The 18,615-nt window shown below is 43.2% G+C and overlaps 1 protein-coding gene across 1 annotated transcript; it reads left to right on the top strand.

Moving 5' to 3' along the window:
- Positions 1-280: 280 nt before the first annotated feature.
- LOC146178997 (glutathione S-transferase Mu 1-like) lies at positions 281-15,881 on the top strand. Its single transcript, XM_084578692.1, has 7 exons — positions 281-442; positions 3,069-3,209; positions 6,563-6,644; positions 8,488-8,588; positions 10,105-10,200; positions 10,703-10,813; positions 15,697-15,881. The coding sequence occupies exons 1-7, from the start codon at positions 407-409 to the stop codon at positions 15,799-15,801; spliced, it is 672 nt and encodes a 223-aa protein (XP_084434818.1). The 5' UTR covers positions 281-406; the 3' UTR covers positions 15,802-15,881.
- The last annotated feature ends 2,734 nt before the right edge of the window (positions 15,882-18,615 follow it).

Genomic DNA, 18,615 nt, shown 5'->3' with positions numbered 1-18,615 from the left:
TTCCGCACGTTTGCAAGGAAACATCTCGGCACACAGTCTCACTAGGTCTTCCTTGGTCTACATTAGTTACTAATCTTGCCGCTTCAAGTCAAAATGTGCAAAAAATGGCGCTGCAAGTCAACCAATTTCTAAACGGCTTTTAGGCATACATACAGCGCTAGCATACTCATATAAAATATACAGCGAGCTGCAGCGGCAACTTATTGAACTACAATTTTTTTTTTTTAGTTTCGCGCTGAGCCTTACGAAAGTGTGTTCCGTCGCGCTTCCGCAACAGGTTTTAGTGAGCCACAGGCAAACTGGAAGAAAAGAGAGCCCGCATCATTCGTTCCTTGGCGCGCCTTGTGAACGGACGTGGTATTTTTCCGCACTTAAACGGTCCTTGTTCAGCTGCCGACACTTAACCATGGCTCCTGTACTCGGCTACTGGGACATTCGTGGGGTAAGAAACAACGGTGCTTCAAAACAACAAGCGGAAGTGTGTTTAATCTGTTTCGATAACCTTTTGTAACTTGCCTGAGCCCGTGAGCCGGCCGGTTCTCCACGCCGGCCAAAGCAGCGCCATGTTTCCTTGGGCAGCAATGAGAAACGATTGCAGTGTGTTAAACTTAAATGACCGTTGGTGTTTAAAATTGGTTGCGTATGCCTATTGCGCGAGTATTTCTACTGTGCTCATTTCACATTGAGGAACGTCGGCGAGCAGAAGAATGCATGCTCACTCCTTGCAAGAACTTTTGTCCTTTCTTGCGAATGCTGCCAAGTTTTTTTAAGGCGTTGCCGCGTTGCATTCCGGCCGTCAGTGTGATTGTCGATCGAGGCGAGCGCACGAAGGTAGCGTGTAGGTTGCACACTCTGAGGGACAGCGCTGGTTGCGTGCTTTGCCTTCGACCGTCATTTATCGTGTTTGCAGCTCTTTGCTAGTTTCCGACTCCCGTTAGCAACAGGTATACCTGTACAAAAAGCTCTGACGGCGCGTATGAAAATGCTGTTATTTTTTTATTTTTTTTATCTCGATAATAACCTACAAGTTATAAACAAGTCCGCAAACGGAACGGTCGCAGAAAGGAAAACCTCGAGATAAGCGCCGACCCGCCGCCGAGGTTGTGCGCCAGAGTCTGGTGTATGCGCGGGAAAGATAAAAAGTGAAGGGGTGGGGGAGCGTATATTACTTACGATCTTTTTAGTAGCTCGTCGCCGCATTATCGCGTTGTAAAAAGCGCGCCAAGCTGGAACTGACAGCGTATTATGCAGTGCTTTTTTTATTTTTTTTTTTCGCTTCGAATGGTAGCCGTGACAGGACACCTGTGACACGTAACGCTCGTCGTTTTTTTTTCTCCCTCTCCCCAACAAACCGGGCGAGTATGTGTGTTGACTGCGGCCCCATTTGTCCTATTCATTTGGCTTTTTTTTTTTTTATTTGTATTGATTTACTGCTGTCGCGTATGATTCGTTTGGAGCCGGTTTCTGCTCTACTTTTCAGGAAAGGACTCGTAGTAAAGTTAAAAACTAGCCTCAACTGCTTATGTGGACGCGATTGACGACTTTTTGTTTCCGATAGAGAGTCGGATCTTGGCTCGTTTACATTATTCACCGTCGAGCTCGAGGAGCGTGCTGCGACAACGGCAGGCCGCGCAGTTGAACGCGGCATTGCGGCAGCGAACATCGAACAACTGGAACCCCGTTTAAAGAAGAAAAGGACCATTTGAATTTTCATTTTAAAAATATAAGCCAAATTAGGGTATCACACACACACACAAAAACGTAAGCTCAGTATATAGCTCAGTATATATATAAAACACTTATGCTCTCACTTCATTACTCCATTCACATGGACCCTTCTGGAAGCTTGACTGTTGAGTGAAGTTATTTCACTTAATCGGCCGCAGTGGTGGTCGAAATAGTGAAAACGATAAGAAAAAGCTGCTATCTTCTTTTTTTTTCTTTTATGGGAACCTAACTAATAGTAAGAGTTCATGAAATATAAACAAACTAGTATATAATATTTGCAACCAGTTTTAACGCCTAACTGTACCTTCCATCTGGGTCACTTGCAGTTATAGTTGCTTGCAGTTTACACAATTTTGAATTTTACAACTCAGTCTATTGGCATGCAGTATTTTTTTTTTTTTTTTTTACAGGACTTCTCTTGGAATCTCCAACATAATTAATAGAAAGTTCAGTTGGAACCAAATAGTTTTGCAGATCCCATTGGATTATCCAACCGGGAGACTTCACATCAGTTGGGATCTTAGAACCATTTGAAATAGCCATGGAACCTGCTAAACCATTTAGACAATTCAGTGGGTTTAAGTGCCCTTTTTCACCCCCTGCTGACACCTATGTTTGGATTGTCCATCTGATATTCTTATTCGGTCCAGTGATTTTTTTATTATTATTATTACTTGGAAGGAGAAAAGGGAGGTTTTAGCACTTCACCACGAATAACGGCGTTAGCAAGTGGCCTCACTGGCTCATGCTGGGAAGCAGCAAAGCTGTGAGAGTATATACTGTATCTGCATGTAAGGAACGTCGACCGTTTACCAAAGCTTCTTCAGTCCACATTTCTGCATGCTTTTTTGAAAAGGCTGAAAAGACACTTTTTCTGTCAGTGAAATTTTTTTGTATGCGTGCAAGATCTTTCAGTTAAAGCAGCTATTTCGTAGCGGAACACTCCCTTGGCCATTATTGAAGTCAAATTTTAGGAATTCTGCATGGTGCAGTTATCTTCAACCTTTTTATAATGATTTAATGACTGTTTATCTTGGAGTCAACCCAATGGACTGATTTCTTGTACTGCAAAGCCTTCAGGCAAGTTTAGGCTGTATGTTGTCTTTCTGTTACGGTTGCACTCAAGCTAGGAATGTAGTTCAATTTAATGTAATGAGATTGTTGGAAAAAGATCCGAAGTATTTCTCAACATAACCTATAGTTGCCTAGCCTCGTTCAGACACCTGTTAGCCATTTCACTTCTTGCGCGTCTTTCAGTAGAAAAACGTCCGCTCATGAATATTTTCCTGAAGTGTGTTTTCTTTCCACAATTTGTCTTATTTTTCCTGTTCTTCCGCCAGCTGGCCCAGCCTATTCGTCTGATGCTGGCACATGTTGATGCCAAGGTGGAGGACAAACGCTACTCGTGCGGCCCTCCCCCGGAATTTGACCGCAGCTCCTGGCTCAAGGAGAAGCACACACTTGGCCTGGAGTTCCCTAACGTACGGCCTCCTCTGCCTGCTTTCCGAACTATGCTATCTCCACAGCCCTTGCAGTGACTTCCACTATTGGGCTTGATGGATGATCCAAGCTCTCGAATGCACGTTTGCCATCGGGATCCTTTCTTGCCAAAGTCTTATCTTGGTAATGCAAGGAAAAATCGTTAATTTGAACCCCGATAATTCGGACTGCGATACTTAGTTTGGCCGAGCTCCATAAAGGTCCGTGTACAAAAAGGACCGTTAATTCAAACACTGCTCAGTTCTACTTTGGATAATTCGAACTGTCGCTGCCGGATCTGGGCGCCCTGGCATCCAGCACATAGCCAAACAAATGCCTCGTATTATAGTTACAAGGGGGCTCACATCCGAAACGGGAATAGAAGATAAAACCAAGGTTCGTATTCAGAGTTTGCGTTGTTATCGAAAGTGTCGCTATGATCCCGACCTCGAGTCATCATGTAAATACGGCAATTACTGAAAAAAAGTAAAAAGAAAGTTAATGCATGTTGTGATTTTTACCGTCAAATTTTACTGCCATTTGTGGAGAAAAAGATCTCTTTAAAGATAGGTGCCCATATGCTGTGCGATGTAGTGCATGTTAAAGAACCCCAGGTAGTAGAAATTTCCGCAGCCCTCCACTACAGCGTTTATTATAGACCTTATGCAAAATTGCTGCCATCTATCAGACTTTCAGCGAACCGCTCTACGCCATGCCATGTTGAAGGGTTGAGCGAGTCTGTTGTGCTTACGGCTGCTGCCGTCACGCTAGTTGCGTCTGCTTTGTGCTGTGTTTTCCACGTTATTTGTTCGCATTCAGAGCAAAAAATGATGGAATAATAGACGATTGACATGTCCACGGTGCCTTCATTTCCAATTTTACTTCTTGAAGCGATACTGCACTGCCAAAACTTCTTGCAAATGGTGCCATCAGCGTAGCTACAAACAGTGAAGCCTTTGTTGTTCCTCCGGCGCATTCCTTGATACACTGCTTAAATACGTGTTCATGAAAGTGCAAAACATATTGATATTGCTTCCGGGTGTAAAAGATGTCTGCGATGTCATTACGCTGAGTTGGGCGCCGTGAGATGTTCTCGAGTCCAGCATGGGCAAGGCTCAACTTGTTACTGCGCCCGGCACTTGGCCTTGATCATTGTCCTTATGTATAGTATGTTGTACGTACATATACACGAAGCAGCTTAATGTTTCTTTTATATATATATATATATGTGTGTATATGTATATATGTATATGTATATATAGAGGACTGACGCCGAATAAACACTGCGTTTCGATGTACATTCACAATTTTCATTAGATTGCGCACTACTGTTCCCATCCTCTGAACGTTTAGCCGCTGATGTATCTTGTTAGCGTGTAAACAACCATCATATAGCAGATCCCATATTACATGTTACTGGCTAAAACACCCAACCCCGTGCATTTACTGGCGAAACACGACAAGTCAACGACGTGATTCCGCACACACTGATCCTCCTTAGATATGTAGCTCCTGTTGCCGTCATATTGTGGTTCTAGTTCGTGAAAATCAATATATAGCAGATACTGCTGTCTGCGAAGGCACATCGCAGAGTTCTGCCTTATACCCATACGCATTGTCAAGCTCCTTCATGGACGCGTATTCGAGCAGTGCTTTGTGCAATGCGCAGTTTTTGCAGCACAGTCTTTCTCCTCTCCAATACCGCATTTTTTTTCTTTTTCTTTCCGTGAATCTTTTTTTTTTTGTTGTTGTTGTTGTTGTCCATATCATGGATAAGCTCAGTAGTAAGACAGGCACCAACTATCGGAGCCTTTTCAGACTCTGTAGCAGCTAGCATTTCAGAAAAGCCTTTTTTTTTTTTTAAAGGGTGGGGGGAAGAGGTTTATGACTATCTTTTTCTTTGCTTGTGAAGATTTTGAATGAACAAAACTAATAGCACTGCATTCTAAGCAATATTCGACTCTAGCGACATTCTTCATGACATCGTTTTGTGCAAACGTAGCGGGCACATATGGGCTGTCTAACATTTTGTAGCTGCAGAACATATTTTGCAAAGTCTGAATTTATAGGGAATGCAGCCAGTTGACACCTGAAAGAACATAAATGTCATCAGTGTTGAGCTGTAATGCATGGATTTTTTTTTTTTTTTTTTTTTTTTTTTTTTGCCATATTGCATGACAACACATTTGCCAACAGCAGCAATTCAGGGAAGTAGTAGAATATACCGAGCACTGGGCATACATTTATAGGGCAGGGTATTTTTAGACAAAATAAAGTTGGAAGGCATGCGTGCGGTCATCCTTGTTTCTACTGCGATAGCCACAGTATCAAACCTCACTGCTAAGCATGGTAATGCTCGCTACAAGCAGTATTGCTTTGTGGATAGTGTCAAATGGTTAAGTTTCACTCTCTACCTCATTACACTGTTTTGGAAGATTAAATGGAAAAACGGTATTATTCAGTTATATGAATGGGAGAAAACAAAACTGGCGGGGTCCAAATTAAGGCGTAAATCCATAATCCGCAGCGAAAAAATCTCTCACTAATAAAAATATTTAAAAAAACAGCGCGGTGACCGCCATCGCTATAGCAATAACAATCATGCGAACTCGGGGTAGACTAGAGCAGCTAAATGGTAGAGGCAGTTGCTGCCACGCATATACACTTTGAGTCATTCCTTTTGCAAGTCGTTTTCTGGAGACGCATCTCAGCAACTGAAGCCTGGACGTAGTCGACTATATTCAATTCGATTAATAGAATGCTTAAAGACGTTAGAACATCGCGCTAGAATTTAAGAATAGTCTGATGCCTTTGAAGTGCTAAAACGGGTTTTATCTGGATACCTGGATGTATACATACGGGCAAAATCTGTTGACAGCATGTATGCATGAAACCGTAAAAGCTGGCATGAGTTGGCGCAACAAGTAAATCGGGAACAACATACTTGCAGATCTTTTACGCAAAAAGGCCCTCTACAGGCAAATTTAACACACTGTGGGCGGTATATTTCGTCTGCCTTAGTACCGAGTACGAATTTGCAATCTTCCAAGGTACGCTATCATTTTACAATTCAGGCGCGCCATTGATCGAAAGTGCGCCTAGCGCGACAACCACGCGAGTGCAGATTACCACAAGCGTACCTTTAAGCATGGCGGAAACGCGTGCGGCGGCCGATAGATGGCAGCAATTTTGCATAAGGTCTATAGCCTGAGTTGCTTTGAGATGTTAAACTCCACATATCAGCCATCAAAATTCTTATAGCTAAAAAAAAAATGTGGGTAGCGCCAGTAAAACACCTTTTCTTCATCCACAGAGAGCAGATTTGTTTTTACATTGCTGTGGCTCTTCATTACAGCTGCCCTACTACATTGATGGTGATGTGAAGCTGACACAAAGCATGGCTATCCTCCGCTACCTTGCCAGGAAGCACGGCTTGGGTAAGAGGTTTCTTTCGAAAATGGGTGCTGTGAATTCTGCTACAAGTGCGTCGAAAGACTGAATTAAAGAGAAAGGCGGCTTTTTTTAAGTTGCATTTTTCCGTGGCAGGTTGGAAATGCGGGCCAAGTGAAGTACACTACTTGTGAGAAAGGACTAGCACAAATGAGGGTTTGTTTGGCCTGAAGATGGGGGCTACACCTGTTCCTCAAGCAAACCAGCAATGTGATTTGAGAGGTTTAGAATAGTCAAATCTCCTTACTGCGGACACCTCGCTAACGAATCTTTTGAAAATCCTCTACTGCCTTTTGGTATTTTCAAGCAAGAATATTTCAGAACTGCGAATTTAAGTAACATCAGTATTACGAATTCGGCTAAAATTACCCACGCAGCAACTCTTGTGTGAAACCGCAATTTGTGTATGCAGTGGGCTATAGCTATCATCATCACCATACCTAGTGCGAACTCCTAGTGCCACCACAAAGCTGTGGTCTAATATGCAGTGACCTGCAGGCCTACCTACCTGCCTTTTTTTTTTCCTGTGTTGTGTGTCGTTCGCGCTAACTTCGAAGTTAGTGCATTTTCATTTGAAATTTTGCTTGTCTGCACACGTGCATACTGCCGAGGCATGTCATTTTCATACCTAGGCTTGACCACCGGCACAACTTGTTTGTTGTAATTACAATATATTTCAAAATAACGCAACAATTTTTGCCGGCCATGCGTGATTCGTTCCAGGTTTCATTGTACTGAATTCAATAGTAACCTCCTGTTCATGCAGCGTACAGCGGTCTTATGTGTACTATTTCAGAGAGCTCCAATGCATGGGGGAGATTTTCACATGATTGTATTACTAGCTGCTTGCAGTGCCATTTCAGTTGCAAAGTCAACTGCTAAATATGAATTTTGCTTACTCATATTCATGTCAGCTTAAACAGAATGCAGCAATAAATAACATTACGAAAAAGGCTTTTCTGGTATGTCCCCTTGGCAACCAAAGAATACGTGCTAAATCTAGCAGCTATTCAAATCCACAAAACAGCCCTAAAATTTGTGCCGTTTTGTCACTGGAATTTTCTGGTGCACTCTTATTGAGACAATTAAGTCAAGAATTTAACGCAAAAATAAAAATAAAGAACAATGGTCAAATAAAGACAAGACAATTGATGAGCACTCGTCAATCGGTTATGTGTCTTAGTTTGTTCATTGTTCTTTATTTTTTGTGCTAAATCCTTGGCTTAATGGATCACCAACTAGCCCGGCAGCATGCTCTCCTGAACTTTTTGAAGCAAGTTGAATGAAGGCTTATAAAGGATTTGAAAACTATTTTTCCATCCTGCAGAGCGATATTATGGTTGCCTTATTTTACTCCAAAGCTCTATATTATCAGCTCTCTATTATAATGTCGTCCCCTTACTGCAGAAGAGGGGAGGTGTTGGTAGGCAGTGGCCATTATCAAAGTGTGCTATCTCATGCATGAGGTGGCACCATGTGGAGGGGGCTACATCTGCGAGAGAAATCACTTGCGAAACACAGTGTGTTGATTTCCTGTCCCTGCTCTCATGTTGAAAAATGACCCAGCCATCCTTGCCATTGGTGTATCACACCTACAACAGTTTTCGCCGCTGTGGCCATCTCGGTAACTGGTACTTATCTCGCTTCGTGTCCGCTATGTATAGACAGCTAACATGAAATTGGTTTGCTTGCATTGTAAAGATGGGCGCTTATACTTTTACCTTGTTTAGAGTTGTGCGTTGACCTAGTTGGGTCACTATCTTATTGAAGCAATACAAAGAAGACATGGGAAGCAAGAGAAACTTGTGACAATTTTATCTTGACCTGCAGAGGGCAAGACTGAGGCTGAGAAGCAGCGTGTCGACATAACTGAGCAGCAGTTCGCCGACTTCCGCATGAACTGGGTCCGCCTCTGCTACAACCCTGACTTTGTGAGTGTATACTAGGCTTGTGCAGCTTACTCTGCATGGTCTATCTATCTTCCTCTTTCTTATCGGAAGGTTTCTTCAGGGGCTTCACTTTGTGCACATTGTCGGCAAGGACCTCTTCTCAAAAGAGCGTCCCGTTTTGCAAGTAGCCTCGTTGCATTTTGAAGATGCTTCACTGCACACTATACGCTTTCAAGCATCACGGTGAAGCGTGCAGTGCATTGAAACTGTGAAGAATTGAAAACATTTTTAGTTTATTCGGTAATTTTTGAATATTCACACACCCCGAGTGATTTCACAGGACCATATGATATGGCCAATTTAACAGTTCCTAGAAACATGGGCAGGTCCTTTGGGATGGGCGAGTGAGAAATGCTAATCCTAGGCTGCGCTAGAACTTTCATGTGGCCTAATCAAACATAGATAAAAAGTGGGGCTTTCTATCCGCGTTCGGTGGACTTTTACATTGTGTGATAGCTCAAGGCCGTGCTAGTGAGTGTGTATGAGATAAGGCACAAATTTAACGATTAACTGAAAGTCTCAAAGTGCATGTAAGCAAATAAGTAGCTGCAGATCGGAGCCATTAACTCTGTTGTGTGGTACTCTGAAAGGCAAAGCTTAAGTGTCCCATAATTTTTTGATAGACTGCTTTATAGGGACACTAAAGACACCTAAATATGCTATCAAACTCTAATAAAAGGCATTTGGGGACACTATTGCCGCATATCCGGCACCAAAAAAATTGAATTAGTGCCGAGATATTGCGATAAGTTGAGGTTTTTTTTGTTCCCGCCAGTCAAATTCAAACTGTTTTCTCCTACTACGTAGTAGGGTAGGATGACTCACACTATAGCACGAGAGGAGACTCTATGGTTGTTGGCGCGCGGGGAGCGGAGAATACTTCGCAAGTGCTTGTCGAGCCATGCTCTTCATTCGATACGCACATAGGGTAGGCTCATCTGCTGCTCCGAGCTCGTATTTCAGGCGCCCAGGCCCAAACCAAACTATCCGAGCACGCACGAAGTGACTGAGCTGGAACATAACCGAAACTGAAGTGGACGCCTGTAGCGCCGTGTTAGCTGAGAGACTAGTGGCATCTACCGACAAGCGGGAGAAATGAGTATATTTTTATATTTGCCTTGCAACATTTACGTTGTCATTTCATTTTTTTGCTGTCGTTTACGTGTGATAAAAGCATGTTATCATATTCGAGAGAAAAGACTACCGCATTCAAATGGTCAACGTAATTCGCATTTGTCAGCCTCTGGAATCCCTTGCGCGTCACGTGGTTTGTAGTTGTGAGCCTCTGCGGTTTCGGCTGTGGCAGCGATAACTGTATTCCTGTTCTTCCTCTTTACTACCTTATAACAGCTCTGTTTTCAGTAAGAGTGGCTTTTTTGTAACCAGGAACTGGCATTCTATCGATGCAAGCCCACTTCATTTTTCTCTTTAGTGTCCCTTTAATGTTCAAGAGTGCCAGTCTGTGTATTCAATGGTTTCTGGCTTGTGTTTTCTTTAGGAAAAGCTGAAGGATGACTACCTCAAGAACCTGCCAGCTTCTCTGAAGGCGTTCTCTGACTACTTGGGAAAGCACAAGTTCTTTGCTGGTGACAATGTAAGTGCAGTGGAGTGTGCATTATGCATAATTAAAATTTCCACCAGAAAGCAGAACGGTTTTACAATCACTCTGCTCCAACTATCTTCTTTCAATTGGCTAGAAAATGCTGTATAAAAGTGGAATTATAAGACTGAATTTTTTGACAGCTTGGTGTCATGTAGGCACTTTTTCAGTTGTGTGTGGCATGCGTGTTGCTTTTGTGCACATAACACTTAACGAACCTAAATTGATCTCGTGTTCCAAATGCACACCTCTAGAACTGAATAAGGGTCTGAAGATCCTCTAGGATGTCATCGGTCGAGAAGCATTGCTCTAGGTAAATATGGGAGAGCTTTGACAAGTGTTCTAGTTTCATTAAGGTTTTCTTTTATTGTTTTTTCTGGGAGTCTTGGTTTATTGCCTTTTCTTTTCATTTGTTTCACTTGTGCAATTACATACCTGTGTTAAGTTTTTCATGTTATGCATGCTTTTAAAGGTGCCCGTCACTCCTTTTTTCTAGCTGACTTATGTCGACTTCATCGCCTACGAAATGCTCGCCCAGCATCTCATCTTTGCCCCCGACTGCCTCAAGGACTTTGCTAACCTTAAGGCATTTGTCGACCGCATCGAGGTAAATGTGCTACTTGTTGTAATGACTCAACATCTGTGGTGCTCCACAGTTGAGCACATGTGCAATGTATTCCCGGCCATTGCAGCTACGTTTCGGTAGAGATATGAGGTGACAGTGCCCGAAATAACACAAGGTAGCCAGAAATGATCTGAAGCGTTCCATTGTTCCCTTAGCCTGAGTGTGGGTATATCTTTAGCACTTGTGGTGTTAGATTTATGCGCGTGTGGTTTGCCATCCGATAAAATGGGTGTTCATACTGTGTAGAGGTTGTTCCAGCCTCAGCGTCAGTGTTGATTTTTGCCACAAAGCTCTCCTTTTACGCTTTCCCTGCCGTGGTGGTGCAGTGGGTAGGGCATTCGACTGCTGTGCCCGAAGATGCGGGATTGAGTCCCGGCTGTAGCGGCCGCTTTTTGATGGGGGTGAAAAGCAAGGTGGGCACCCTCTGTGCTGTGCGATGTCAGCATGCATTAAAGAGTCCCAGGTGGTCCAAATTTCTGGATCCTTTCATTACAGCGCGTTTGAATCCTGAATCGCTTTGGAACGTTAAACCCCACAAACCAAAAAATCTTGTACACTTTCTTCTTGTTTATGGCCACCATTCCAAATAGCACTGGTGCTGTTTGGTTGCTCAGAGGTTTGGTGCAATATGAGGTGAAATTATACAGGACACGGTCTGCTTAGCATCAAATCTTATATCTTGTAAAAGCCTGTTAATTTGAACTTCAATAATGCGAATTTGTGGATAATTTGAACTGTACGGTTTGGTCCAGCCAACCTCCGTAAAAGTCTGTGTATAAAAAAGCCCGTTAAATTGGACACGACTAGGTTCCGCTACGGATAATGCGAACTGCACGCCACCGTTCAGCGGGCTTGCCGCCTGGCGCGGCAACTGCATCTCTTTCCTCCTCTCTGTTCTGTGTGACCTCTGACATCTTTTTATTGCCAATCTCCGAGACTTTTCAAATCTTGTATAGCTGTCTTGTTGAGCGGCAGATGTCGTGGCGATCTATTTTGACACCAAATCGGGTATGTCGGAACTGTGCTCTCAATACGAATACGGGCCTTTGGTGATGTATGTTTAGCAGTATCTGCAGTCTCTGTCACATGCGCCCCATTGGCTGTCAGAATTCTTTGTGGTGGTGTTAAGCCTCGGCTAACATTCGTTTCGATGGACATCGGTGGTGTGGCACATTCGAACCCAGAGCTAAAACTTCGAGATGGCGGATGTCCGCGGCACATACCGTGCCAAAACACAAGAGAAGAGTGACGCTGGATTCCTGTCCAAAATTGCAAGGAAGCATTCAATACCAAAAAGCACGTTATTCACATTAATGAAAAAAAAATGAAGGAGCACTGCAGAATCTGCATTGGAGTAATGCAAAAGCACGAATGCTGCTGTTGGTTGCTTCTGGTTGCTTTAGTTGCTTAATTCACTTCTTGTTTACCCATTTTATTTTTTGGTACTTTCAAATTGCGCGTCAATGCCTTCCTATGCCCTTTTTCGGCTCTACTTCCAGTTGCGTGACGTCACATCCTCTACGTCACATTAATTCACTTCTTGTTTATTCATTTTAGTCTTTGGTACTTTCAAATTAAGCGCCAATCCCTTTCTATGCCCTTTTTTGGCTCTACTTCCGGTTGCGTGATGTCACATCCATGATGTCACATTAATTCACTTCTTGCTTACCCATTTTAATCTTCGGTACTTTCAAATTGTGCGCCAATTCCTTCCTATGTTCTTTTTCGGCTCTACTTCCAGTTGCGTGACGTCACCCTAATTGACTTCCTTAATTAACTACTTTAGTCTTTGGTACTTTCAAATTGAGCGCCAATCCCTTCCTAGGCCCGTTTTTAGCTCTACTTCCGGTTGCGTGGCATCACATTAATTCACTTCTTGTTACCCCTTTTTTTGGTCTTCGGTACTTTCAAATTGCGTGCCAATCCCTTCCTATGCCCTTTTTCGGCTCTACGTACTTCCAATTGTGTGGCGTCACTCTTTGACATCACCCTAATTGATTGACTTTATTTTAGTATTTGATACATTCAAATGTGGCTCCAAGCCATTCGCTAATGAGACCATTTTCGACTTTACTCTTTCATATTTTGCCTCTAATTAATTACCTAATTAACCTATTGACCTAATTATTTATTGTACACAACATTACATCACCCACTATCGATTGATACCACTAATTAACCTCTACGACTTCTCAATTACTCGCAACTGCTGCGGATACGATTTTGCATGTTTTGCCTCTACTGGCCTAATGATTATTTCGGACATAACATTGTGTCACCCTCTATCGATTGACATCACTCATTAACCTCTACCACTTCTCAATCACTCACAACTGCTGCGGACTTTTACATTTTCTGCCTGTAATTAATTAACTTATTGGCCTAATTATTCTTCTGCAGCAGCATTATGCCAGCCTCTATCGATTGACACCACTAATTAACCTTTCTTCTCAATTACCTGCAACTGCTGCGGACACGGTCTGCGGACAGAAATCTATGAACATAGTGAAATAACGCTTTCACATTAATAAGAGGGCTATTGAAGACTCTTTGGCAGAAGTTGCCAACGAAAGGAAGAGGATGCAGCCCGCAAAGTATCCCTACCTTGAAAACGTGCTTCTTTGGATTAAGGACATACGTGCACAAGATATTCCACTGAGTGGCCCCGGCATTCTGGCGAAGGTATCGGTCTTCGTTCTTGCGGCTGGGTTACAATGACCTCTCTGCTTAAGATGTGTAGGTGCACCATTTCTGCGAGCGCTGAGACTTTGTTTTCCATGCTGTATCGGGAGAAGTGAAATCCGTGAATGTTTAGGAGACATGTGAAGCTTGGCAGTCCAAAGTACTGAAAGGCTAATGGAGTATTTTCCGCAGGACATATTTAATGCGGATGAAACTTTTATTTTTCAAATTGCTGCCTGCCAAGACAATTGCATATAAAGGTGACAAGTGCAGCGGAGGGAAAATAAGCAAAGGGAGGATAACTGTAATGGTTGCTGCAAACATGTCTGGGACTGAAAAGCTTCTTCTCTTCGTGATCGGCAAATCAAGAAGTCCTCGTTGCTTCAGAAACATTCGGTCCCTCCCAGTGGACTACGCGGCCAACAGGAAGGCCTAGATGATGGGCGAATTTTTCGCGCAGTGGCTAGTGAAGGTTGAGAAGAAGTTTGAACGCTGTCAACAGCTGTTCGGCTCATAACGATGAAGTGGAGATGAAGGCCATTGAATTAGCCTTCTTTCCACCCAACACAACAGCCCATGGACCAGGGTGTCGTAAAGAATTTGAAGTAATTTAATCGGCGCCATCTGTTGGAACGGATTGTTGTGTGCAACAACTATAAGGTGACGCTGCTAAGTGCACACGCTTGTGCGTGCTTGGGAACGAGTGACACTGGTTATGATAACAAATTGCTATTGCCACTGCGGCTTTGGCGCACAAGGTCTGCAAGAAGGAAACTAGTCACTTGAGCTTGGAGATGGCGCCACTGCCCCCCGTCATGGACGTTTTGGAAGGTGTCTCCTTTTGCTGATTACGTAGATGTGGACACAAGTACAGTGGTATGTAGTGGACTGACGGATGAGGATGTAATTTGTCAGGTCAGAAGTGCAGAACTTGTCGCTGCCAGTGACGACGAGGAGGAGGAAGATGAAGCACTGCTGCGGTGGTCATAGCTAGATTGAATAATCTCTTCTTCAATTTTAAAGAACGCAAAAAGGAGTCCTTCCACAACATTCGCATAGCGAGCAAAAAGTATTAACTGTCGCCTTCAAGGGAAAAAAAAAGGCTGGCTGCAATCACGAATTTGTTCAAGAAATAAGTTTGTGTCTTGCCCTGCAGCCTCCAAATCACTGGGTAGTTTTTTCTTCACTTTCGTTAATTCAGACTGAGACTGCTTCTCCTTGCGGCTCAAATTAACGAGCTTTTACTGTGTATATGTACATATATAAATTCTCACTTGCTACTATATTGTTACTATAACTACCACCGCTTGCTTTTAATGTTTAAATAAACTATTGGTAGGTGACTAGGAATGCTACTGCCATTGCTGTTATGCAAAACAGTAGTGTGGCTTACTAATCAGTATAAAATATCAATTGCTTGAATCATGACATCAAGTCTCAAAACTTTATGAACCAGCTAAGAGCTGTTCGTGGTCTTGCCACCATTATATTGTGGATGATTTCTTCCGTTTTGCTTGGGTGTGTTTTGGGGGCACGAAGCCAGTTCAGTGTGCCACTCAAAACGTGGCTGATGTACTTGCTTTCCGTAGTCTTGTTGAAAAATAGCATCCGTCTTTTTTAGGGCGCATTATTTATATACTCTCTACCACTGTAACGTGCGCCGCCGAGAAAAGCAAACAATGAAAAGCACAGCCGTGCGAACACCAACGCGTTAAAAAAAACTAATTTGTCCTTGAATAACAACTAAACACCTGCGGTTGGTAAAAAAAGTACCAGATATATTTTATTTTGCATTTATAGAGAAATTCTAATTCTTTAAGCAGAACCGAAAGCAACGATAGTGGCGCCACTAACGCTTGGCACCAAACACTAGAAGTATTTCAATAGCCTTCGAGTTCGATCGCGATTGAAAATTTCGAAGGCTATCGACTCAAGCGCCTTTGAAAATGACCTTGTGACAGGGGTATTAGTTTCACCTCTAGCTAGTGCAGAATTTCGAGTATACTAGCTGTAATGCAAAGCATTCAGGTCCTTTGAAGTTGTTCTGGTCTTGACAATTTTTTATTAGTTATCAGGCACTTGTTCATAAGATCTGCATTATTTTTTCTTGCCAGTTTTGTTTGCTTTTGTAACAGCCAACAGTAATTGGCGATATATGTATAAATTTTCTCCCTTACGACCAGGCTCTTCCCCACGTTGCGGCCTACCTGAAATCTGACAAGTACATCAACTGGCCCCTCAATGGCGACATGGCAAGCTTCGGCAGCAGGCTGCAGAAGAAGCCCTGAACGCTTTTCTATCCGAATTCTTATTCGCGCAATAAAGGATGTGTTGAAGCTGTTTGCTTTCCACATTTGTAAAAACTCAACTGGAGAACTTCTTTCATATTCCTTTGAGTGTCTTTTTACAGTCCTGTTGTTTTGTTATGCTAAATTGAAACAGTGTGCCACAGCATGATGCAGACTTCTGCGACAATTGGTGCAGAACTGTGATTTTAGGCCATTTATTTCATAGTTACTGCCAACCTTGAAGAAGGCCCTATAGGCAGGAGTGGGACATACAGTATAAAAGATACACAGAAGAAAAAAATGCGTCACAAGACTCAAATGAAGCAGACAATCAGTTGTTTAATTACATGTCATCAACATAGCTAAATTGGTCCCTTGGAGGAAAATTCAGTGTTTAAAGCCTGAGAGAAAATTAGTGGTTTAACCATGGTGTTTTGGCCCCATTGGTCAAAGCTGCAGTGGTGCCAATGTTGACCAGCCATTTCTGCTGGTCGGGGGTGACAAGATGGTCTACCATTACTCAAAAGTTTGGTTTTGGTTGTGGGAAGGGCACCTGGATTTTGTATGCATGAACTCTGGGCCGGATACCAAATGACGTTCACTGGTTGTAGCATTTCTCCAGGGTCAGATAAATTAACATTTGCACTAATTCTAGTTGGGCAAGAAAGCGATGCTTTCACTCCGTATAGAGGTGAAAGACTGGCGAGACCGGCCACGGTGCTGCTCTTCGATGGAGGCAAAAAGCTAGGCACCTGTGTGTTGTGCGCTGTCGGTGCACGTTAAAGAATTCCATGTAGTTTCCTGAGCAGTCCAATACGGCGTCTCTCGTGGACAGAGTCTCTTTGAGACGTTAAACCCCATAAATCAAACCAGAGAGGTGGCATCTGCGGAACACTCGAGACCATCTCGTAACAGACAAAGCACATACGCATGCGCTCCAGCGGGCGCCTGGCGCGATGACTCCGCTTTAATCGTATGCAAGTTTTATAAAATCTTGTCATTTCCACCCTTGTGTTAATTTGGACTAGAAGCGCTGTCCGGCACTTGTGGCATCGGACGCTTCTTACTCCGGACATAGGCGGAATTGTACCAGTATTTGTGCATAGCGTTAACAGAGACATTTAGTTTAGTGCTGCCGCTTACCGCCATCACCGACTGCTACTGCGCGAGCATCAGTGCGCATGTGCAGATCAGCCTGAGGGTGACAGATGGTGCCACGTTTCTGTCAAATTCCAGCGGACTCTGCACGCAGGGGCCAGTCGGCGCATGGTAGCAGCAGACTGCCGTGGTAAGCGGCAGCGGTAAACGGTCTCAATATTCACGATTCCAACCATCCTTTACGGCACCTGGTGAAGCTAATAAAGATCAAGGTCTAAGTAGCAGACGCCCTTCAATCGCGATATGGAAACAAAGCGCTCATAGCACCACGAAAAGGGGAAAAAAAAAGCAAACTGGGAAACTGATTCTGCAACGTTCCGCAATGTGTGTCAGCATAATAGTTTCATGCATTTTCTTTGTGCTGTAGCGGTTAGTGCTGGGAAAATCGTATTTCCAATATCCGTGCAAAGCGATGAAAGTGAATTGACAATTTAATGTCTCTCCAGTTTTTGTTGTACGATTTCTTTTCTGGTATCAATTGCCTTCTACTAATCTTCCTAAGGCACGGGCCAGAACACCTATGAATAAGTATGTGTAAAGAACAATATTTATACAGCTCTTTCTAAGAATGTCATCAAATGCGTGTACGGGATAAGTCTACAATGATCGGCTGATTTCTTTGCAGCAAGCAGGCAAGATCTGCAGTGCAGCAACATTTTCGACCGAGCAAGTTACGAAAAGTGGCACTGTGACCTGACCGCTTGCCTATGCCGCTGCAACCCCCCCCCCCCCCCCCCAGCTTATCGCACTTGAATAAGCTCCCAGGTGAACTGAGGCAGCCTTTTTTTTTTTTTTTAATATATTCTCAAAGTAATTCGCCGGCGCCAAAGCTCGCTTGCAGGGTGCTCATTTGGTCAAGTGCTTGTATGCGTATCGCACCTAGAATTATCAGAGCAGCAGTAAATATAGTTATACGTGTAGTACATACTCATGTCAGATCCAGAATCAGCTTCATTACAATATTAAACAAAGGGTCATTCAATTAACTCTGAAATATACTGAAATCAACAGCTTATCTCTATGCCAGTGCTCGTAATGAAACAGATGAGCTCATCGTTTGAACTCTGGATCTTGATTGCACATATAATTGGCCCAATTAAGTTTGGTTTTAGGATATTTCATATGTGTGATATATGCAGAAGTAAAAATGAAATAAACATTGCACACTAAAAAAAGGATATCAGTATATCAACTGCAGCATAAATGACCCCTGTGAAGTGATAGTCAATGCAGACTGGCCCTACAAAACATGCACGCAACCTTCGTTGCATATACTTTGGAAATCAGTCGTGTGCGCTTTCTTGGACACCTGGCAATTAATTGCGCGAAATGATTTGCAGCTGGTCTAAAGGCTGTGACCCATAAAACAGCTGTCAAGTAAAAGCTTGATAGGACGAGGCCTATCGGCTTTACGAGAAAGCCAACGCATGAATAAGTTTTTCTTGTTGCATGACATGCATTAAAGGTGATGCCTTTCTGCACAGCATCTTATTTTTAATTCCAAACCTTCTTGAATGTTTTTGTGCACATGCAGTGTGCACAAGCACTCACTACATTACCAGGGCAGAATGAGAAGAAGATGGATACACAGTATCGAAGAAAACCAAACAAGGGTTGACCATGAGCCTCAGTTCACAAGCAAACATTTCAAGAAGA

Source organism: Amblyomma maculatum, chromosome 9 (assembly GCF_055883805.1).
Source record: "Amblyomma maculatum isolate TAMU_Amacu chromosome 9, ASM5588380v1, whole genome shotgun sequence".
NCBI lineage: Eukaryota > Metazoa > Arthropoda > Arachnida > Ixodida > Ixodidae > Amblyomma > Amblyomma maculatum.
Note: the sequence above shows the minus strand (reverse complement) of the source record. Positions and strands in the feature narration are given on the sequence as shown.